At 33.2% G+C, this 25,652-nt stretch overlaps 1 protein-coding gene across 1 annotated transcript in view; it reads left to right on the forward strand.

Moving 5' to 3' along the window:
- MDGA2 (MAM domain containing glycosylphosphatidylinositol anchor 2) overlaps positions 1 to 25,652 on the forward strand; it is an 811,206-nt gene that overhangs the window by 600,871 nt on the left and 184,683 nt on the right. The window contains exon 9 of the mRNA XM_077761231.1: positions 20,939 to 21,232. Within this exon, the coding sequence (XP_077617357.1) occupies positions 20,939 to 21,232 (294 nt within the window). The remainder of the gene's footprint in view (positions 1 to 20,938; positions 21,233 to 25,652) is intronic.

Below are 25,652 nucleotides of genomic sequence, written 5' to 3' on the forward strand. Positions count from 1 at the left end.
GTTGGGCCTTTGCCTTAGGAACCTTACAATCTAAGTTTTCATATTACTTGGTCATCAGATGACTTAGAAATTAGGCACAGTTTATTGTGGGAAGGAAGCTGCACTTAAATTTGATCAGATTTCTTTAGGAACTGTGAATGCTTGCTTTAATATTGGCTCAGGAAAGTTTCAGAGGAAAATGCCATTTGAGTTAAATCTTGGTGGACAAGGCATTGTGATAGGGACAGTGGAGGGAGGAGGATACAGCTGGCAAAATATACAGGATGAAGAAAGTCCTGGAAATATTATGTGATTCTTCATGTTCTGCTTTTACTCTAGGATTAATGGTAATTGATATTAAGATAAGTAATATTTGTTTATTTCAATTTTATTGCTATCATTATGGAAGCTATATTTAATCAAGCAGATAGCTTTAAAAAACACATTGTCACAATTGTAAATTTATTGATTAAAAGTAAATATACTGAAATTTTCATTGTTACAATTCAATTTTGTAGCATGAAAATCTTCCACATGCTTGCTGAAAAATGCATGTCAATTTTAGCCTAAAATCCTGGCAGTAGTTAAAACCAACCCTTAAACTGTTTTCACCTGATTGTCATTCATTCGAACAAATATAATTGTTATAGTAGCTATTTAATTTTCAGAATGCTTGCTGAAAATTACTCCATTGCTTTCTCCAGTGCTGTTCCATGGTAAAGTCCTTAGATGCTTATTAACTTGCATGTACTTCTTTGTATGACCTGACAAACTTGTAGGTTTATAGGAAACTCAGAAGCATCTGCATCATGCTAGAAAATATGAGCAGTGAGACTGGTGATCTGTGGAATTCCCATGGTGAGACATCTGGTGGGCAAATAGAGCAGAAGACTCAAAACAGATTTGATGATTTTTTTTCCCTCCCTTGTTAGAATACACGACCATTTTGCAGAGCAGAAAATTCAACAAGATTTAGAGATTAAACCAAAGGCACAACATAAGCATAGGCACACAGAGCTGACCAACTGAGAAAATTATTTTGAAATTTTAGCTTTACTGCTGACTAGCTGACTGATTACTATAAATATGATGGTTAACAAATGTTTGTATAAGCATTCACACCTGTGAAATTAAAAGTTCTTGTTAACAGAGGGATATAGTAGACAACTAATAAGAATAAGTTAATGAGCTCAAAATGATTAAGTCCTGCTCATTAATTTGCTTCTTTGCCCTTTTTCAGTTAACAAAGAATAGAAACTCTTGAAATTCTGCTGATTAAAACTGAAGTTCTATAGAATGACTGTAGTGAAAGATCCTTTCATGTAAGAGGAAATCATAAGTAAGACCAACACATGTAAGAACTGCCAATGCTTTGATCAGAGGAAACACCATGCAGTCAAAAGTTATGTAATCACTTACTGAGTTACTGGACCCAGAAAATTTAGTTTTCTTCCTTGACTTCCAAATTATGAAGTTCAATCCGAGACCCACAAATTAATGGTGAAGCAGAGGTCAACAATCTTTTTCTGGAAAGGTCCAGATAGTAAATATTTTCAGCTTTGTAGGCTATGAGGTTTCTGTTGTAACTACCTTAGTCTGCTGTTGGAATAGGAAAACTGGCACAGACAAAGGGCATGGGTGTGTCCCAATAAAACTTTATTTATAAAAACTGGTGGTGGGCCATATTTTGCCTCAAGCCATGCTGTGCTAATCTCTAACCTAGATTTTTGGAACTCTATTAAGAATTAAAAGAATAACAAAGCTGAGTTCTGTGGACTTATTAGGAAACTAAAACCCACAAATAACTGCTTTTTGTCTATACAAACAATATATTTTCTATAGACAGAGGCAAAACTTCAGTCCTTCCCTATTTCTTATTCACCTGTATATCGTATTTGGTCCCTTGTTAAGCTGATAATTATCTTCTAGGATGGTCCAAATCTAGAATTAATGCATTAAGATCTCCTGAGAGTATTTGAAATTGCTCAAGTCTCCTTCCTAAATACAAGATTTTCTGCTGCCATCCCTATTCTGCTTGTGAACTCTTACAGCTATCTTTTATCTGTTTCTACATTTAAAAAGTTGTTTTGAAAAGCTGAGGAGACAATGAAAAAACAACAATTTTTTTAAAATGAGATACACTGAACTTCGGAGTCTCCTGATTATGGAGTCAGTTTGTTTTTTTCTGAAAGGGTGATTGGCTACTATTCACACTGGCCTCAGGCAGGACTGGTTCTTACAGACTGAATTTACTCTTAGTGCTGAGGCTTCCTCTCTCCGTTGACTCGTGCTTATTGGAAGGGGTATTATATCTGTCCTTGATACGGGTCAAGAAGAAGCATTGAGTTTTGAGCCAGTGTGTCAGTAGAGAGACTGTTACTCTAAAAAATGGTGAATTATCTCTTCTACAACCTTTCCCACTTTCTTTTCATAGGCTTTCCTCTTCATTTACAGCACTGGGACTGTAACTAAATGTAGCTAGCATATATCTTTACTGTGGTACTTAGAGCCTTAAATTGCTATTGTACTTAGTGAATTTCCCAGAGAGACACTGAACTGCAAAATATTGTGTTTAATCGCCACGTACACAGAACTCTCCTTAGGAAATATTGGGCTATGCATACTTAGAGAGATACCTGATTCCTTTCATTTGAGCTTTCAGTAAAGGCTCATAGTACTGTAGTGTGTATGGTAGGTGTGGCTATACAGATTCACATTTAGGTCTATAAAAGTTTACCAAAAATATTTTATGCTTAACATTGCCTATTTGATAATAAGTTTTACTCCTTATATTAAACATTTTTACTTTACAAATTATTTAATAATTTCCAATTATTTCTTCTCATTTATGTAAATTTTATATTTATTGCTCAGTGGCTGATGCAGATTTTCTGCAAAGGAGACCTATAAGTGCAGCAATCCAGAAGTGTGGGGAGTGGCCAGGGAACTTGGTTGGAATCTGTGTTTGGATAGTTAATATGGCTTTCATTTAGATTGTATGTTTACAGTAATAAAAGAAAAATAGCACAGATAGCAAAGATTTCTACAGATGTTTATACTCTTAAGTAAGTTTGAGAAAATATCAGTTGTCCATATCAAATATTACTGTTTGCATTATTCTTATTATTATCATTTAGTTTCAGGTAGCTTAATGGATATTGTGGTATTTGGAGCTTATGAACAATTCTGTGTTGTCTTTGATAACAACCATTCAAATAATCAAATACCCATGCTTTAACATTTTAAGGTAAAGATACCTTCAGAAGATTTACCAAGGGCCATATTAAAATGTGCTGAATGACCTAAGAGAAAAATTGTTAAATTACACAAAATTAAGGCAAAGATCTTTACAAAAAACCTCCTGAAACTTCTGAAGTTTTCTTAATGGAACCAGGAAACCCTCCACAAGAAATGTATACAGAATTTATAGCTCACATCATTGGTATTTTTTCCTTCTATCTGATATATAAGACCTTTTTTTCATAACCTCTCAGCTCTAAAGAAACTGCCCTTAATGGAGGAATATCGAGGCTTGGAAATTTATATTTGAGAAGCAAGGTTAACTGACAGTACAACCAAGAATAAAGTCAAGTGTTCTAATACAGCAGAGAGAAATTTAGTATAGCTGTCACCTGCAATTCTGGGATTAATTCATGAAACATAGTGTATATTCAATCCAAAAGAAGTTTTATTCAACAGCCATTATATGAAAGGAGATATGGAAGAAATAAAAATGGATAGGATATAATTCATAATTGATTTTATATCATAGTGGGAATATATTTGAACTTTAATAACAGATGAAGTCTAGAGTTGCTTTACAAACTATCAGAGAAATATAGAGACATATAGAATGAAAGTATTGAATCTGGTCAGCACGAGTCCCATGGAACAGGTGGCTTATGGGCTGGATTAAGAATAAGGATTATATGTTCCTAGATCTTAGAAGAAAATGCATACAGTTAAAGCTCATTCCCTCAAGCAAGAATAACCAAATAATTTTATCAAGGCTGAGTATGATCAGATTGGTATTGAGAAGGTGGGCTCTTTATCTGATGAATCTTCAGAGTTCCAAAAGGAGACAACTAGAGGAATAATGGTGGGAAAATGAAATAGTTTCATTTAGAGATAATGTGAGAGAGAGAAGAGATTTTTTTTTTAGATGTGAAAAGGCAGTGGGCTAGGCAATCCTTTATGGATGTGAGCATGAGTCTCACTCATGAATGTCATCTGAGAAGTCAATAAAACAACTTTGCATCTTAGATTCCTTATCTCTCCCCTGTAATTTTGGGTTATTTTTAAGGGAGATATTGAAGAAATAGAGTGGGAAAACAGGAACATTAAAAATAAAACTCAGTTTGGAATGGGGGAGTGGAGGGACTGTTTCTTCAGCTGAAGAAATTAATAGGAATCAGATGAGGCACTGAGGAACATTTATAACCTCTCCCATTAAGGAGTAGTTTAGTCAGTGATCAGTGCTCTAAAGTCAGCTTAAGAGAGAGCCTGACTGGTATCAGGCAGTAAGATAAAAACAGAGAGGGAGGCAAACCATAAGAGATTCTTAAATACAGAGAACAAACTCAGAGTTGCTAGGAGGCTGTTGGATAGGGTGATGGGGTAAATGGGTGATGGGCATTAAGGAGGGCACTTGTTGGGATGAGCACTTGGTGTTACATGCAAGTGATGAATCACTAATTCTACTCCTGAAACTAGTATACACTGTATGTTAACTAACTTGAATTTAAATACATACATTTTTAAAATTGAAAGAGAGAGTGTGTGCGCCTGACTAACACCAGTACAAAGCTATGGACTTGGGTCCAGGCCCATATTTACCACTTAATAGCTTTATGATCTTGGGTCTGTCTGGAACTCAAAGTTTTTCATCTGTAGAATAAAGGATCAACTGGGTAACTGATTTTTAAATGGTGTTCTAATGATAACTAGGGATATAGGGGGAATAGTTTCAAGGGTTACTGAACTGCAAAGAGACAGTAAATAGCCAGCTGATAGTTTTATACTCCCCCTTTCTTTCCAGTTTCAATCAGAGATAAGCATCTATCTCTCTTACATTAGGACTTATATGTAAGATGATATTTGGGCAAAGTTTCAGATTCAAATTCATGCAAAATGGTATTAAAAATACATAGTTGTAAACTATTTGCTTAGACAAATTCTTCAGTCTCTTCCAAAGTACATTGTGCATCTATGCTTCCAAAATGGTATGCTTTAGAATATGGCAATGACACCTTCTGAGTGAGAGACGTTAGGTTGTGGGAGATGTTTAAGAGGACAAACTGATTTGGGATTATTTATAGCTGAAGGGTTAGTAAAAATCCTTGAGTTTCTGGTGACCAAATACAAAATCAAGTTTGATGACCAAAAGAAAGGTCACAAGTAAAGCATGGATTTCACAAACAGTTGTATTCATTAGAAGTGGATGAACTTGTCCAAGAAGAGAATATGAAACAAAGGTAAAAAAAAATATCCAAGGAAATGGTGGAAAAAGCAAAAATCATGAAGAAAATGGAAAAAAAAGGAAATCAAAGAAAAAGAGCTCCTCAATTTGTGTGGAACAAGGGGATATTCAGGGGAAAACTTATGTATTTATAGCATCTGTAGGGCCTTTAATACCTCTTCCTCAGCATGAAGAGACACATAGAAGATTTTATTTGTCCCAGATATTTTAATATGGATGCATGAATTTTGATACTGGATGCAGCTCTTGTTTTTCTTCTAATGAAAGGATTGTGAATTAAGGTAGAGAGGGTGGGTAGAATAGAGGGGAAGGGAGAGAGAGAAAGAAAGAGAGAGAGAGATTTACGGAAAGTAACAATTATACTAATTCTCTTTGCAATGAAATCATTTGCAATGAGATAGGGAATATTTAAAATCTTTTCAGTTGGCCTTATCAGTAAGTTACAAGTTGTTTTGAGAAGCATGAATTGTATCAATGTTTTTGCTACTCATATTTTGGGAGGGCATAAATGCAAATATTTAATACATTAAATTCTCTATTTTCTATAATAGTTCAATAAGCATTAATCATGTTTGTAATTAGAACTTTTTTACATAAAATTGGACATATGTAATTATGGAAGTAACATTGGATTTATAGTTTTTCCCTAGTTATTCATTTTAAGATATGCTTTTCCCCCACCCCACAAGTATCAAAACATAATTTGTACCTTACAGGTTATAGTTTACAGTGGTTAATTTACCTATTGTAAAATTACTACATCATGTGTTGAGTATTGACTTCACTTGGCAGAGTTAAACACTTCTTGAAAGTCTTGAATTACGTTAAGATAAGAGTCAGATAAAAATAGATCAATGGAAAATAGAAAAGAGTACCCAATTTATGCTCCCTATATGCTTCATCCTTTTATAAATGCAAGCAGGGGGGACATCAGAACTATTTGAATTTTAAATGATTAAATATAGGTTTCTCTGATCTATGAAGACTGAATACCATTAGTTTCAAAATTTTTAGTTTCAAAATTTACTAGAGTTAAAGAAGGACTTATGACAATATATTCATTAATTTATGAACAATAAATTTCTCCATCAAATGTATACTTAAGAATGGAATATAGGTTATGGTATATTATTTACAGTTATAATATCAAACCTTACTCTGCATCTTTTGCCTAGAGAAGAAGATAGAATTATGGGAAGTAACATTATAGTCACTATTTATGTGATTATGACCACATTTCAGAATTTTGTATTTGTAGATAACACTACCAATCTACCATTTCAGCTGAGAAGCAGAGAAATGAATAGAAGTAGCCATGGAAACTAGATCCATAGACTAACAGTTTGATCATCCTTTTGCTCTTGTGGAAGCAGATGCTCTAGAATCCTAGATCTTCTGAAATCATTTAGAATAATTAGTATAATGAGTTAACTTGTTTGTAGCATGTATGTTTCATCTTACAGATGAGAATGTCTTAAATCAAAGCTATTTCTTTTAAGAGCTCCAGAATAGAAATTAGAACTACCATCAATACAAAGAACTTTCCCCCAAAGAATATGCTTACAAATGAATACATTTCATGAGTAAAGAACCTCATTAATTTTCATAGTCTTAATTTTTCATCCTTGATTGTGGCATAGCAGTGAGATTAGTAAAGAGAGTAAATAAATTTAGAAAATCATTACAATTGGAATTTGGTGATGTAATTTTGGAAATTTTATAAATTATGAATATCTGTTATTAAAATAAAAGATTATTGGGGCAGTATCCAGACACCTACTTTGTAAAAAAATTTAAAAAGATTTCTAAATGTCTCATTTATTGGCATAGTTTTTAAATACTTTGGACATTTATAGATTACCTAATACCTTTCATACCTTTCATTTTATAAAGAGAGAAATAGACCCCAAAGCTTAGGTACTTGCTTAATTCCTATAGCCACATTCTGAATTAAGTTTACAATCTCAGATTCAAAGTCCAGTATGAGTTTACAGCATGCTGTAAAATGTCATATCATCTTATATTAAATGGCTATTTCCCTTTACTATGTCAGTGATTTTGAATTTGACAAGAGCCTTGCATGAAAGGATCACTAAAGGAGGTCTTAAAATATTCCAAAAGGGATTCAAGTAACCTTCTGGTTAGATCATGTGACCATCCCCTCTGTTAATGATGGAACACAACTTTCTCCCTTACTCTGAGAACACCAATCCAAAGAGTGTTAGGATGTTCGGTCCCATTTACCAGTCTTATTTATATTCCACTTGCAGAAGCAGAGTGAGGCCTTACCCTTTTCTAACCAAGGTACATAGCTTGAACAGTATTCATTTCACCAGAGAACACCACTTTCAAAGTTTTGCTAGCTTAAAAATCCTCTAGTGCAGCTCGACATTGTTATGCTTATCCTAGATTCTTGAGAAGAGTGGACCAAGGGTTTGGGTCTTTAAAATACTACTTTAACTGCATCTGAGGTCTAAGTGGCATGATTTAAATGCTAACAGTGACCCTGGAATATAATTTAAAACTTAGAGTGCACAAACATAGATCACACTGTTTATGGTGAAGCGTCTTTTTAAAAAAATATATTTCAGCAAACAAAAACACAGAAAATGCATGAAATGCAATCATGCAACTTAGAGAGTGGACACACATATATAACTACACAAAATTTAAGAAACAAAACATTACCATATGCTAAAGATTGAAAGTAAATTATAGACCACATAACATAGAATGGCTGCTTGCAAGAAATAATAATCTATGATGTTTGGACTTTTTACTATATTCTAGTTGCTATGCTAAACATTTTAAAATGAGTAGTTCATTGAATTCTTAGATCACCATTTGAAGTACGTGCTGCTGTGATTACATCCATTTTGCTGATGAGAAACTGGAACTTCAGAAAGCATAAGTAACTTTACTAGGCCTCAGTGTTTCTAAGTAGCTCAGTAAGGTGTTGAACAGAGGTCAATTCTGGCAGCAGAACTCAGGCCCTTTATATAAACCACACATCCTCTCAATGGAATGAGCTCATGTAATGAGATTTCAGGCTCCAGAGTTAAACTGTGAGAAATGTATTTTTGATGAGTGAATTCATCTCAGAATTCTCAAATCATAGAGTGTTTGCCTTTCATACATCTTTGACTAAACACTTGGAGCCTAAGGAGATCTGTTGGGTAAAAGTCAACTTAAGAGGCAGTTTAGGACCAAGACTGAAAGCTTTAGAAAAGGGGTCATGGCAGTGATTTGCGGGGAAACTGAAGAATTGAGAAAGCTGGACTCCCCTCTAGCACATGACGGGTAGATAAGTCAGAATTTCCCCACGTTTAGAGATCTTCCATCAGTGATGACTAGATTAAAAAAATATGAAATGTGAACCTTATCATTGCACTTTAAAGAAAGTGTGTTGTGCATAATGTGAAATACACTGGTAATTTAAATATGTGAAGTAGAAAAATAAAATGATAGGCACTTCAAATGTCTGCATCTAAAATGCATTTCATATGAATCACATTCCACTATAAATGAAACATAAGTAGTCCACTTTTACCAAGTCGGTCTAAATAATACTTATAAACAAAATATATTCAGTTGACATTTAAGCAGAAATAGCCTTGCTTAGGAATAAAACGCAGTGTAAAACCATATTAATAAAATGTTACTCAACTCTCTTCATACTCACATATGAGCTTAGAATGAGTTATGTCTCATTCCAAGCAGTGGCATTATATGAGTTTTTATGTGGTTTTCAAATCAGGCTCATATTTTTATTGTATCATTCTATACTTCTACAGACTGGTAGAAGGGATCATAAAGTGCAATCATGCATTGGTAGAATATTTGCTAATAAACTGTTCATGTGTTAAAAAAAAAAAACCTCCTCCTGTTTTTTAATTGACTGGTTAACCTACTAACAGATCTGTTAATTAAACCTGATTTGCTCTAAAGAGCATGTGGCCTTGATCTGTTGATGGAACATTGTGTTCACTGGTTGTTTCACCTTACTCTTGACAAAGCATTAAAGACCAGCTTCATTTTATGTCAAAATGTTTATTAAAATGGTAGTAGTGTCTATTTCCAGAGGTTAAGGCATATTCAGTGATACACAATCGGTGGTGTAATTAGGGAATTTGTAAACCACAGGCATTGTCCAGTGTGATCTTTTACAAGGGGGCTAACAATGTCACATGAATTCTATAAGTATAGAAGCAAATTGATTTTTCTAGCCATTCTGCATTGAAGAGTTTACGACTATGAGCAACAGTTGCTCTTAGAAAATAAGATAAATTGAAAATTGCTCTAAAGCATCTTTCTTTTGCTCTGCTTTCATAAAATGCATTTGATATAATAATTTATAGCTTATCATCTTTTTCATTTAGAATTCCTTCATCCACAGAAAAGCAATCACATAATTAACATGATCAGACAGCTCCTTTTTACTTACTAGTCCCTGGTTTTCATGGCAACACCCTGACCTTTGTGAAATGGACAGCACTGACATTTTGTCATCCTCATAAGGGAGGAATAGATGTATTAGGAATGTCCAAGCCCCCCTTTACTTCATAGAAACAGAATGAGAGCTGGTATATCTGTATTATGTGCCATTTTAGGATAATATCCAAACACACAGATCAAATTATTGTTGTCTAATGAAAGAAATCTGCAACCTTCTTTCTTTGGTTGGCAGTGGGAGATAGCTCTGTTCAGATTTTTTAAAAGTTCATTCTTGTCCATTTCTAAAAGGTTATCTTCTTCAAACAGTGTTATCATCTGAAATGCATATATATCTCCAATACAACTGACAATGGCGATGTGTTTTATATACATATACATATATATATGATTTGTAAAATATTTCTTTGCCTCTGTGTGTACCCATGTTCAATACTTGAGACATCATGGGTGTGAATACCAAGATCTTTGCCCTCAATATGAAAAATATGTATAACAATAAAATACAGTCATTGATATCACACCAGTAAAATGCACTGAAAAGAAAACATAATAACGTATTGAGTGTTTACTATATGCTAGATGTTGTGCTCAAGATTTTATGTACATTAGACTGTTTAGTCCTAAAAAATGTAATTGGAACTAATATGCTCACTTTAAACAGAGACATCGGTTGGAGATATTTCCCAAGGTCATGTAGCTAGTAAGTGGTAGAGTTAGGATCTGAAATTAGGCTGCCAGCCCTGAGCCTTGCTCTTCACAAGTATACAACTCAAAGTACTTCACAGTTCAGGGGATACTCCAATGTGTATTGTGCCATTGTATCTTTAAATTATCATTAAATTCTCAAAATGACCTAAAATTGCACAGCTGGAAAGGGGGCTGGGTTAAGCCCAAGTCAGATTTCTAATTTTGTGCCTTAAATTTCTCCCAAACTCTCCATTGTCTACTAAAAAAAACCTTCAAATTTAAAAAAAAAATTATGAGCCATTACCAGTTACAAAGAATCCTTCCTATCAGTTTCCATAATGCATGGTGCATTTTTTTGAAGGTAGTGAGTGAACAGACTAATTTATCTCTCTTGCCCTCAGTCTTCAGCATATTTATCTTTTGAAAAAGCTTTAAAATGTGTGTTAAAATGAAATGCTGTTAGCCCTAAAATAGCATGTAAGTTTTCATATATGCAATCCTGCTTTTGTCTTTCCCAGGATGTTTTGCTGTTGTTTTAAGGGACAGTGTGTTTATACACACATGTAAATGTATTTACATAAACCATTTTAAGAACAAGTAGGCATGGACACAAATATGTTAACAGAATAGAAGAATTTCAGGAATTTGGGAATCTCTGAGTTAACTTTAAACTGTAACAATCTCTCCTTGTTACTTTTTCTATAACAAAAGTTTACAATATAGTAAGTACATTGCAGTAAAGTACAGTGCACTTTTAAAGGTGAAATTTAATTTAGATTGCTTATTCCAAAAAACCGTCATTTTCTACTTTTACTCTACATTATTTTAAAAAAGACATAACAGAAATTAAATGGAATTTAAATAGTAACAGAGAGTTAAGGAATTGGTCCCCTATTTCCCAGAAATGGTTATAGACTATTATCTTTCTATCAAATAACCTAGTCTTATTTTAATAAAGACCTTAGTACTTTATTTGATGTTTTGACTCTTAAAATTCTTATTACGGAAAAAAGAAAGAGCTTCTTTTGCAGTCCTTATTTCTTCCAACATTTTCAAATCTAATCCAGATCCCTGCCTTTCTGAAATTTTAACATAATTTGAGTTACTAGGAAGCAGAACTATCTTGCTCTTGTTTTTGTTTTTAAATTTAGTTGTTTTTTTAAGTTTTCTACATTTGAGACTTTATGTACTTAATCAGTGACCATCAGTCATTTCTGTATTTCAGTGCTTGAGTAACAGATACAGTAAGTCAGGGAAGGGAAGTTAAACACAGAAAACAAAGTATGCTTTCATATCTTTTTTTTCAAAGGGGTGAGTAGAAAATTCTCTTTTTGATACAGATTTATCTTAATGATTTTTAGAAGATATTTTATTATAAACTGAGGTTAGAAAACCAAATTACACGAAGATCAGAACAATGCAAAATACTTGAAAACTACATTTAACCAAATGCTGCATAAGCACCTTAGGTTAAGTTCCCATTCACTTTATGTGAATGTATTTATGAGGCAGCAAGAATGGAATCCGTGTTTCTTTGCAACTGGCCTTATAGCTTGTGTAGCAGGGAAAATATGAATGCCACTTAGAGACTGATTTTCTATTTTGTTCTTTCATCTTATGCTTTGTGTTCTCTTGAATCCCTCAGAGACTCTTCTTGTGCCATAGCAACACCTGCTGGGAGAGTGAAGTTGGAACAGCCTGCCAAAGTTGTTTTCCTGAGTGGATGGCATGGCATGTCCTCCATCTTCCAATAATAAACCTTCCAGAGTTGTAACCCTCCAAGATGCTGTCTCTCCCCATATGGTTCAATAACTAACAATACCATTGTAATAAGATTTTCTGCAAGTCTTTCAGAAATAAGCAACGTATATGTGTGTGTGTTTGCATGCACATTTCCCCTTAGAATTTCCAAATGCAAATGCCAGGGTATTGCAACCTCATGTTTGTTTTTGACATGTGCTTTCTTCTGGTTCTATTGCTAGATTTACAAAATATTGTCAATTCTTTTTTGTTTGCATCTCATGACTTATTATAGGTGAGTCAGTAAAAAGTGTGTCACTGCAAAATTTTTAAAAAGGCATTTTTTATTTACAGAGTGTGGTAAGAGAAGTTTTTATGAGTATTCATATCATGGACAAAAATAGTAGGCTTACCATTTGGTATAAGGAAATGTTTAAAAATAAGTGTGTGTTCCATATATAGTTTAACCCAGGAGACTATAAGTAATGCAAGTCTTAGAATATGGGTCCCCATGGACATTCTGTTGTAGAGCCAAATAGCCTCTTCTTTACTGCTAATAGAAGAAAGCTATAGCATGGACAGATTACTCAATACTACCAAATGCTTCTGATATTTTACCTCCCTGTATCATTACTGTGACCAAATTAAAATCTAGGAGAATTGCTAACTTTATAGAAACCGGGTGGGTTTGTGTGGATTTTTTAATTAAAAATTAAAAGTGTTCATATGTGAAAAAATGAGCTTGAAATTCTTATACTTTATAATTAAGCCTTGGATAATCAAGAGGTGATTATTCATCAATAGTTTTCTTACTTTGGTTGCCTAGTAACTGTCATTGGTGCTCCATCAATCACTTAAGAATTTATCAAGCACCTCTGAAATACTTAATTTTTTTTCATCAGAAATACGTTAAAATATCACATGGTGTGAGAGCTCCTGGAGAAGTAGATAAAACCTGGGCCGACCTCAGGACATCTGAGCTACATTTGTGAGGGAAGGAGGCATTTTGTTCTGGCATAATTAGGATGAATTGGGTATGCTGTGATTTAGAGACATGGAGAATGAATAAAAGACACAGAATTGAAAAAGACTTAAGGGAACAAGAAACCTAAATTGGGCTTTAATACAGTGGGGAATCATTGGATGGGTATTATGAGGGTAAAGTCATTTCTGGAGAGAATTAAGGAAGAGAATGAGCCAAATACAATAAGAGAAACCAAAGACCTGGCTAAATTGAATAGAGAACTTTTCACAGAAACATTGCAGCTTAAAGTTTGGCAGGTAAGGGACAAAACAAGCAATGGAATTTAGACCTCTATCCTAGAAAACAAGGAACTACTGAAGATATTTGAATGGCGGAATGACACCTTTTACTAAAGACTAATTCAGAAATGGTAAGAACTTTTAAGGAAGAGAAACAATCAATGAGATTTTAGTAATTCATTTGTAAGGGGGAAGAAAATCCAGAAGGAAGTGTATCATTCAATATATTTATATTACATTACATTAAATTATATTAACCTCTTGCTCAGAGAAGTGCTGCCTATTTTAAAACAACTACAAAAATATTCTATGTGCTACCTATTCTCTAATTCACCATATTGTCTATCTCCTAACAAAATAGGAATTGTTCCCAATAAGTATCCATTGACAATTTTTATTCGTTTTATGGGAAATGAGCTATAGAATGTTGCTGTCTTTTATCAAACATTTTTGTTCCCGGTCACAGTCTTTTAAAGGAGGCAAGTATAAACATGTTCATTGATAAGGGAGAAGTCTTTAGAATGTTGGATTTCTTTGTCACCTTGAAAATCTTTTAAGCACATCTTACTAAATATTTAGTAGTTGACACATATTAATTAAGCTTATTAGTTTAAAAAGTATTTTAGTGGCTTGGATTTGAATTAGTTTTAATTGAAGGAAATTCTTGAATTTCCCTTATATAGTCATATGAATATTCCCCAATGGCTACAGACATCACATTCTTATGTTTCATGTATTAAAGCAGTTACTCCTACTTTTAGTTGTGTGTTAATATCAGCTGTGAAGTTTGTATTACATTAGATTAGAATATTTCCAATATTAATGTATAGAGGTTTTAAAATATAGATTACAGTTATATTATTCTCACTTATATTGAATATACTTTTTTGAGTGGAAGAGAAATGAGACATGCTGGCAATTTCACTTAACTAATGGCTTATCTTGCTTTTCCACAGTCCATTGTGAGAAGTCATTACTGATGTGCCATCAATAAGTGTTGTAGTTGCAAACCATTTAGTTCTATACATCCATGTAAAATTATTTTGTGATTTTTCAAAACTTCAAATTTTGAATATATCTATGTGCCTGTCTCAGACTTATAAAGCTAATCTGTAATGTGTTAGCAAATATGAGATTGAGGAATGCTGATATGGACACTGAGAAAGCACTCAAGTGTGATAGAATACCTTTATTTTAAAAGTATGTGGTCAGCAATAAGGATGTTAAGTAACCTTGGAGTCTCAATCGATACATCACCAAGGATGAAACTCACATCCGGTCTATAGTAAATTCTAAAAATTCACATTGTTTTTGAAGCTTACCAACAATACAATACAAAATAAAACAACCAGAGTTGGTTCATTTGAATTAGTTATATCTACAAATTCAGTATTTACTTGAGTCTTAACTTTCTTACTGGTCAACTTGAGACTTCCTGAAGTCTGACCTCTAGAGGTCACTTTTATAAGCACACATTTTTTTGAAGTTTTTTTTTTTTTTTTAATGTTTCAAATACAGATAATACACCTTACTTTAAAACATACACAGGCGTTATAAACTATTTCTCCCTCAAATTCAAGTATATTAAATTAATGCCATGCCTGTTTTAGGATTCTTGAAAAATGGAAGTCTGATTGTCCATCTGAAGAAAACTCTACTTACAACATAGTTTATTATGATTTTTATTTTAAAAGAAATATATCTTTTGTTTTAAAATCTCTTACTAAACACACTATAAACAGTTACATGTTTTAAACTAATAAGTCTATAGTAAGCATGTTCTGATGTCTTTGTTTCAGACCACATGATGTTTTCTCATATAGTTCAGATGAACTAACTTTCCCCTGCATTCTTGTGAGTGAGGAAAATAGGCCAGTCATTTTCTTAGCAATGACTAAAGATTAAATTTCATCAGCTTCCTTCCCAATGAGAAATAAAAACATTTGCATGTTCTATATTTGTTTTATTTTGCAGTCTGTGATATAATGGAAATGTTGACCGAAAACCAGTTTGAATTACTTGTCTACATATTTATTGTTTCGAATGAGAAACTTTGGTGTCATATCATGCTTTTCATGTTTCTCTGATTATAGTAGGCTTCCATAGTAACATTTTAGATAACACAAATCAAAATACAATATACATGTATAATCTGTATGTCATAGACGGTACCTTTGTATTTTTACCGGGAAGAATTTTTTTCTAGTGAGTACGTTATGGATAAATGTGGATCTCACAGGGTGCAGACATTTCAGTTTTTTCTACTTAGTTTGATGCTTTCACTGGAAACATCATTTCAAGAAAAAATAATTTAGTTGATTAGCAAAAGGATGTAAACAACATCATGACAAGATTAAATGGCATGTCCTCAGGGTAGCTCTTTCTGTTTTGTTTTGTTTTGCTTTTAATTTACTCCTTATCTATTCACATTTTTAAATGAAAGGTGAAAGAAAAGAAAAACTGAAAAGGTCTTTTTTTTAACTCTCAACTTTCTCACACACCCACACACGTCTCAGGATATACCGCATCTAAAATCCATACTAACAATATATTTTGCAGAAGATTCTGCTACTTGTATGGACTACTAATTATAGAAGTACTACATTTGATGATTTATCACTTTTGTTTTATAATGTTCATGATTTGTATCTATTATGTGTATTTCTATTATAGTCATAGCCTTCCTGGTCTGTGCCAAGCAGGAAAGCAGGGCACTTTAGTGATACAGTAAAACACTCCGTGCCTTCAGGAACATAGAAGTGGGAGAAATATAAGGCAAAGCCACAAGTATAGGTCAAACAAATATACAATATAATATATGTTCAGGAAGAGTGAGCAACCAACCCAGCCTTAGGGGTAGGCAGTTATCACAAAAATGGTAACATTTGGACTGAATCTCAACACATGAGGTAAGCAGGAGCTACTAGAATTCAGCAAGGGTCAGACAAGCTGAACATAGAAAAGAAGTGCTTGTTCAAGGGCACTGAGGTTCACCAATCAGTGAAACTGCAAGAGAATGAGTGTTATAGGAGTGAGCGTTTCTCAGGCTCTGTTGTACAGAATGCCATGTCTATGTGATACATTTGTGTTATTAAAAAATGGAGTTTTTATCAAATGAGCTTTGGAAAATTGGTTGTGTTAACATTTTAGAGTTCTCCAAGCTTCTTGGAACCTATGATATGCTAATATGCATTGCCCATACTGTAGAAGAGTGAAAGATGAAGGGAAATATAAAAAGAAAGTAAAATTCAATAATCCCACACTCAGAGAGAGCCACTGTTAGTGTTTTGGTATAGTTCCTCCTGGGTTTTCTTTTCCTCTAGATTTTTCCTGTAAAATCCTCCTATTCTTCCCTGAATCAGTACACAATTGCCTCCCTGTCTTAATTTGCCCATTCAGTGTAACATATTTTACTGAGTTCTTATTATGTATGATACTAACAATATACAGATATATTTTCTTCCTTTCAAGAAGCTCCTTGCTAACATTCACCAGCATATGTCTTTTTTATATAAAAATTTGATNTCTGAGTTCTTATTATGTATGAAAGAGAGTGCTGGATACTAACAATATACAGATATATTTTCTTCCTTTCAAGAAGCTCCTTGCTAACATTCACCAGCATATGTCTTTTTTATATAAAAATTTGATACTGCTGTTTATAGTGCTCAGTAACATCTTTTAGTCAATCATAGTGGTTATAGCTATTCATACTATTCACTAGAATGCTTTTTCTTAGCAGTCTCAGCATCTTTATCAATAAATGTAGGTGTATTACATTATCATCTAAAAGGCTGACTCATATTTTATAATGCGACTCTACCACATTATATGGTTAATGGATCCGTCAAGCTGTTTTCAATCTTTTTTAAAAGAATATTAAAACAGTATTATGATGAGCACTCTCAATGAGTATTGATTGTAGTTTTCATAGTGACATGAACAAAATTGTATTTAAAATGATAAAACTTATAGCAGGGTAGCAGGAAGCCTGGAAGAATTAGATTGGTGACAGAGACCACTTATTGTAGTGTCACAAGAAGAGAAAATGATGAATTCTACTGAGAAGTCTACCTATAGCCATGAAAAGAAGTAGGCAGATATGAGGGACATTTTTGATAGAGGAAACGATGCAGTTGATTGGAAGTGGTGAGCAAGAGGAAATGGTAAAACATAACCCTGTGGCTTTTAGTTAGCAGATGAGATGTGTTGATAACTATCAACTAAGACAAGAAATAGATAGTTCTTAGTTTGGGGATTTGAAAGACTTCGGGATAAAGAAGTAGGCTGTAATCATAGACTGAATACTTTGGAATAAAGTTAAAATTTGTATTATCAACATATGAAAGAGAAATTCATGAGAAAGAAATGAGCTCTCCTAACAGGAAAATTTATAGTAATAATTAAGAGAGTTGACTGCAGAAATCTAAAGAATGGAAAATTTGATGTGGAGAGAGAGGGACAAGCCTATCAAAAGTATGGGAAGTTGTAAGGTCTTCATGGCCAAGAAAGTTGCAAAGAAAGATTAACTCTGACTTCAGGATTTAAAAGTGTCATGGAAAAGATGGAAACTATATTTTAGTTGGGTGTTGCTGTTTAGCAAAAAGTGGGCTAATTTATTTCAAAGTCTATTTTTAAGACATCTAGATTAAAATGGAGTCTTACATTTACATAATTTTGATTGTGTAGGGAGGAAAGTTCACCTAAATATGTAGCATAAATAAATTTATAAAGGGAGTTTTTGAACTATGTAGCATGATAAACAAGTTATATAGCTAGTCCATAATGTAATTTGTATTAGAATAGCCTAATGTCATAAGGTCTCTGAATATTCATCTTATTAATTCAGGAAATACAGTCATTTAGCACCACTTCTTTCCTTATTGTTTTACTATTTGTTTTTAGGGTAGAATATTAATAACCTTGAATTCATAAAGTACAGATTCTTAGTTTCAAAAATGAAAAAATTAATACTCTGTCATTAAGGTTGGCCAAGATCATGTGTTTTGTTTTTGGAAGAGTTGAGCAGGGAAGATTTCAAATAGTTACACTCCATTGAGTAATCTCTTAATCATAATTTATTTTATCTCACATAGATTTATCAGAATTTGGGTATATGTTTGGATAGATGTATTTTATAAGTAGTTTTGACTTATACATATGAAGTATTCTAATATAGATAAAGGTATTTAAGATAAATATAGATCTGTAAGATATAAGATAAGGTAATTTGCAAAAGGTGTGTCATTTACCCTTTTACATCTCTACCTTGGCTCTTTTTATTGTCCCTGAGATAGTGACTAAGAGATGGACAGGGAAATTTGGTCCATTTTTTCCCTAGGAGCACAGCAGCCACGAGCAGGAGTGGGGTCCAGTGCTAACTCAAGTTATTCATTCCAGACACCAAAGTTGACTGGAGGCTGCTGCAGGGGTCATGTCTCAGCATTGGCCACCTGCTCTAAATTAGCCTCAATTTAAATTTTGATCAAATCAAAGTGTTTATCCTCTCTTATTCTCAGTGTTCTCATTTTTTGAATTTTAATGTTAAATATTTGAGCCTTAGTATTAGCAAGGAAATGAAAATGTCTGACCTCTATACCTGGCACATAGTAGGAGCACAGTTAATGTTAAGTGCAGAGATAATTGCTGTTTTTCTGTGTGCTTTTTCATGGACAGCAAATACATATTACATCTTCTTCCCCATCTTGTTAGAAGATGCCGCTTAGAATTTCATCATTCTCTTGTGGTTCATTTCAAAAAGGACAAATTATTTAACTATGTCATTTAATTTTTTAATATTTACAGAAGCTAATTAATCAAATTATTGATCATGTAAGTTTTTAAAATGTATCCATTTTAAAATATAGTTTAATGTCAAATTCTAGAATGTATGTACTTACTTCAAGAAAGTGAATTAATATTTCATAATTTTTTCTAATATCTAAGACGTGTGCATTATTCAAGTAGCTTTTTTAAAAATAAGAAGTCAATGAAGGAATTAAATGGAAAAAAAAAAGACCTGAAGATACTTAAATAGGAAGATAATTAACTTTGTTATCACTTTGGACTCAAATTTATTTTCCTCTATGTGTAATAAGAGTGATAATATTTTCAGTGTTAAGCTGACAAATAATTTAAAAATTATGTTTGCTTTTGTTCCCGGAACAAAACTGAAACACAGTAAAGCTAGAAGGAAGAATAAAACCTTTCCCTTTTATCCGTATCTGCAGTAATACCTCCAAAGGAAGGTATAACATTTATCAGAAAGATAATAAGGATTAAGGATACCCTATATTTCTGGGTATCCTTATTCTAGCATTCTAAGTTAGCAATTTTTGATAGACATTTTAATTGCCTAAATACAATGGATTTCATATAGATTTGTATGAGAAATAAAAGTCTTCAGTGGAACCGGTGATATTGTAAAACAACACATTGGATAGTATTTGCCTCTTACTGATTCATACTTTTCCCTAAACCCTAACATAAATATACTCCAGCACAGTATTTTTCCAGTAAAATGATTGTCTCATAAATATCTTCGGTAGACAGAAATTAGCTTTGCTTGAAAAAATTACAATTATTTTATGGTTGAAATAGGTTTTTGAAATTTCACTGAAAATTAATTCCACAGAAATAAGGGCAAATTATGAAAAACTAATTAAAAATATCTCAAAATGTCTTAAAAGGAAATTATCTGATATTAAAATGTTAAAAACTATTAAAACTACAAAAAAGAAGAATATAGTGGATTGTCCGACTGTGGCATTGCCAGTCTGTTGTTGCATTCCATTTCCATCAGGGAGGAAACAAACCATAAACTTTAGCAATTTGGCAACAGTCTCTACACCGGAGTCAAAACTTGTGATATTCTATCAGAGGTTCACATTTTCCTTTTCCTATTACTTGCGTTCACTGTGCCTGCTCAGTCCCTTATCCCTTTCTTAGGGATAGGAAACAAGACTGAAAAGCTGAATCCTACCCTCAGCCAGCAGGACCACTCTTCTGTGAAATGCAGATGTTAAAAACCCAGCTAATGGTTGATAATGACAAGTCATTTAGTAGATCGTTCTTATGTTGACCGTTCATGTTCCAATTTAATGGTTTATTTTGCTATTGTTTAAAGACCTCATTTGTGAGAGTTGTAGGAAAACAATTCAGAATTCTTTTAAGTGAGACTATATGCCACTTACTCCCAAGGTCTCTATTATTTTTGTCATCTGAATTGTCACCCTTCTTCAACCAGCAGAAATTGTTTCCTTATGATTTTCTGTGTTTGGATATGCTTTACCAGTTTATACTAACCTTGAAAAATTTTCTTTTTCCCATTTCAAGTTCCACCCAATCTGACTGTTCCACAGGAAAAATCACCTCTGGTCACCAGAGAAGGGGACACAATAGAACTGCAGTGTCAAGTAACTGGAAAACCTAAACCCATCATCCTCTGGTCTAGAGCGGATAAGGAAGTTGCCATGCCTGATGGGTCAATGCAGATGGAGAGTTACGATGGAACGCTGAGGATTGTGAATGTCTCTAGAGAGATGTCAGGAATGTACAGATGCCAGACCAGCCAGTACAATGGATTTAATGTGAAACCAAGAGAAGCCTTGGTGCAGCTCATCGTGCAATGTAAGTATTTTTTTTTTTTGTCTGTGTCTACTGAGGACAAAAGGAAAAAAAAAGGATGTGATTATTCAGCTAGAAAAAATGAGCTGAATTTTGGTATTGGATTAGGATAAAATATTTCCATATTGTCACTACCCAATTTAAACTATAGTTTTCCTCTAAATCTGCCTGTTGGTTGAGTTCATAGTAATAGAAGAGTATCAGTGTACGTGTGATGATTAAGATGGTGTTGTGTGGTTGGTTAATGTTAAAACGTTAACAAATCTAATGGTGAAAAACCGGCTTTGTACAATGAAGCAAAGTGGAAGTTGCAAGTAATTGCTAGTTCATAGTATAATACTCTGTTGTCTTCACAGTTCTTTCTACTTCAGGCTATTGCTTGCCCTTTGCCCAAGTTATACACCTACTCCAAAGCACCCCTCTGCTTAAATTGTGGAACCTCATCATTAAACTGCTATGTTTGCATTTCTGAAGCTGTAAGAGTAGATTACACAATTTTCTAGTCATGTTGAGATAATTCACATATTAGGTACGGAATTTTTGCTTGATTTTCATAACATAATTGTTTCACTGTGTGAGTTAAATATGATAGATATTTAACTATTTTCATTGAAATTACTGTTACAGTTCTAACTGTAGGCATTGTGTGCTTTGAATTTGCTTTTAGTATTAAAAGTACGTAAGTTCATAAAGGTAAGAAAAAGTTTAATGATGTCCCTGACGCTGGGATATTAGAGGACGCCCTGGTAATTTGGATGGCAGAAGGTACAAATAGAGTCAAAAGAGAAGAAGCAAACTAAACAGAATCTTTTCAAACTCCAGTAGTGCTGGTTTGAATTTTAATTGTTAAATACCTGGTGGCAAAGTCTTTAAGAATATGAATGAATTAGATGAAACTATACACTTCAGTAAGAAATGATGTTGTTTTCTATCTATGGCTCTGTAAGTCAGAAAATGGAAAATAGAATTTAGATACAAAACAGGTGAACATATGGGGAGAGAAACAAAAATAATATAAAAACAGGGAGGGGGACAAAACATAAGAGACTCTTAAATGTAGAGAACAGAGTTGCTGGAGGGGGTTGTGGGAGGGGGATGGGCTAAATGGTTAAGGGGCTTAAGGAATCTACTCATGAAATCATTGTTGTACCATGTGCTAACTAACTTGGATGTAAATTATAAAAAGTAAATTATAGAAAGTAAAAAAAAAAAAAAAGAATCTAGTCCAAAAATGTCTCTTTTTATATTAGAGTTAAAGATGTTAGCAGATTGGATTAACTGACTTTAAATTTGAAAGAATAGTTGAGATATGGTAGGATTATGTTTGGGACTGATAAATTCATTTATGTCTGAGGGATATGAGTTAGGTCTGGAGGAGCAAAATTCTGGGTGCTGTTTACCCATTCCCTGTCCCCGTTCTGTAGAAACTCAGGTTCTAGTATGTTGTTTGTCCTATAAATATGCAAACTGATATTTGTCAAATACCTTGGTTGATTTCCAGTTGATTACTACTGTGTGTGTGTGTGTGTGTGTGTGTGTGTGTGTGTGTTCTTTTCCCCCAAATAATGATGAATTTAGATAGCAAAGTTTATTCAGCAGTTTAGTATTGCTTTTTCCTCACTGGTCTTTGTACTTATGGCAAGCTCATGGGTAGGAGGTTCATGTGAAAATAGTTTCCAGAAAGAAAAAGAGAAAAGAATAAAAAAAAAAAAAGAGAAACCTCTCCTTTATTCTCCTCTATTCGAAGGAAGGAAGGAAGGAAGGAGAGAGAAAAAGAACGGAGAGAGAGAGAGAGAGAAAGAAAGAAAAAGAAAGAAAGAAGGAAAGAAAAGAAAAGAAAAGGAAAGAAAGAAAGAAAGAAAGAAAGAAGAAAAGAGAGAGAGAGAGAAGGAAGGCAGGCAGGCAGGCAGGCAGGAAAGAGAAGGAAGGAAAGAAGGAAAGAAAGAAAAAGATACTTTTAAGTGACCATAGAGGAGGAAACTGCAGTTTGGAATACTTCATTTTTGTAGGTAATCACAGAATTCTGTGCTTCCTCTAGAGTTGGGCATAAAGCTTCAGTGTTCGTAAAGCTACTGGGGCAACTAATGTCACTCTGCTCACACCTCTCTGGGGAAGCTGTGATACAAATAAAAGCCAGGGGACCCTCTGATTCTAAGGAATTTTGAATTAAAGTTTCAAGGACCAGGATCTCCAATCTCCATAGAATATACTAACCTTCAGAATTCTATTGGCAAACTTGTTTTTCTTTTCTTTGCTTCTTAAAAAAGTCCCGTAGGAAACATTAAGTTCAGCACAAGGTTTGAAAATTCAATCTTGTAATAGTGGATGAAAATAAATACTGGCACGGTTGTCTCTAGTGTCACAGGATGTAATTGACTAAAAGACATCAATAGATGTAGGCACAGTCTAGTTTATTTAATGTAAATAAAAAGATCCACATCCCAAAGTGACTTCACAGAGCAGGGGATAGCATCTAACAGCACTTCCTCTCAGAGGCAGGTGTCCCTGGCCTCCTGGAAAAGCAGCTGGATCCCAGAAGTCTTGCCAGTTTCAGGTGAGGATGCCATCGTATCTTTCAAGTAGCTCCCTTTCATGTATTCCCACTTTTTGTGAAGAATCTGATTCTGTGTCGAAGCATTTGCCAAGTACAGATAACTGGTAACAACTCCAAATGATTCCTGAGTAAATCAAATGTTGATCTTCCATCCACATAATACCTGCTAACAAGTCCAACCTGTATGCCTACCTAAGGCTTATTCCTGCAAAACTAATGACAAAAGAATTCTGATACTTTTTAAATGGTAAACATTCTAGCTTTTATGGTGTTTCTTAAGAACATGAAAATAATATGGTGTTTGTGCTACACTTGCAATCATGCTACTTGTAAGAAATATCCATGTGAATATGAAATACCAAGTTATTTCATATACATGTGCACACACATATACATACATATATGTGCATGTGTTTATATTCTCTTCAGTAGTTATATCACAGAAGCAAACAAGCTTTGCTTTATATATGTTGTATGTTCTCAGCATAATGTATTTTGCACTATAGCTATTCATTAAATATGTGTGGTAAATGTAAATTATGGTAACAAGTGGAATAATATATATATGTGTATATATATAACAAATATGATTATATATTATATATAACAAATATATAATAGTATTATATAATTATATAACAATTGGAATTATGTGTGTATATATATATATATATATTTTTTTTTTTTGCATACTCCATGATTCCTACATGACTGGTTTTTATTATTTAGGTTTCAGGAGTATGTAAAACTTGTTGCATAGAGTTTGAGACCTGAAAGTGTTCAAGTATATGAAGAAGATATCAAATTAGTCTAACATTAATAAAACACCTCTTTTAGGACTTGAACTCTATGCTTTAGTTTATGATTTCCTTTCTTAGAATGTTTATTACATTGACAAATTCTGGGGCAATATGTTTTACACACACATGCATACATAATACACACATATTTATATATAATTTTATGCTTGAAGTGTAAAATAATGAAAAAGAGATCATCATAGTAAGTAAGAAACCAACAAAAATCTGGTGTCCCTAAGGCACATTTTTTTCCCTTGTTTACTTCTACTGTGTCCAATTAAACAGTCACCAGTCAAAAGGAGTAAAGGAGCACGGAAGTAATTGTGTGTAGGACTTTAATGAGATTGTACATGCCTAAATATAAATAGTATATATGTTTCCATATTATATAAATAATGGACTGCTTCCTTTAATGTTCTAAATTGCCAAATGAGATTTATTTTTAGCTAATGTTCAATTAAAATTATGAAGCAATCATCTTATTAAAACCTTTTGATTTCTTTGCTATCTCCAGTTAATTTGCATCCTCTTAAAGAATCATTTAACAAGTGACAGGGCCCCAAGGTATTTTTTATACCATTCTATAGCCTGTTACGAGTAGCTAAATTACCAAAATGAAATAGTCTAAATTATTAAATTCTTGTGTACATTGCTTGATCCTGGAAAGCAAAAAAAAAAAAATTTATCATGATATTTTTACCTTTTAGAGTTGCCAGTTGTCACCAATGATATGGGATGGAATAAGTAGTAGTAAATATAATTATACAAGTTTGAAAAATAGCTATTTAAAGTTAATCTAAACTTTTAAAAAATTGCTAGGTGAAACTACAAGGTGCAGTATGAAGTTTTAATAATAGATCTTCAAGTTTTTAGCCATTACTTAATTTCATCTCCATGTATTTTGGAACTGTATCATAATTCATTTGTTAAAATCCAGCTCATTTTGATTTGAAACCAGTTTATTCGCTTACAATAGAATCTTTTAAAATAGTTATATTTGTTAATAGATATATATAATTTAAAAATCATAGTATATATTAGAGCTTATTGAGAAAAAATAGAACAATTT

Source organism: Crocuta crocuta, unplaced genomic scaffold (assembly GCF_008692635.1).
Source record: "Crocuta crocuta isolate KB4526 unplaced genomic scaffold, BGI_CrCroc_1.0 scaffold163, whole genome shotgun sequence".
NCBI classification, from domain to species: domain Eukaryota; kingdom Metazoa; phylum Chordata; class Mammalia; order Carnivora; family Hyaenidae; genus Crocuta; species Crocuta crocuta.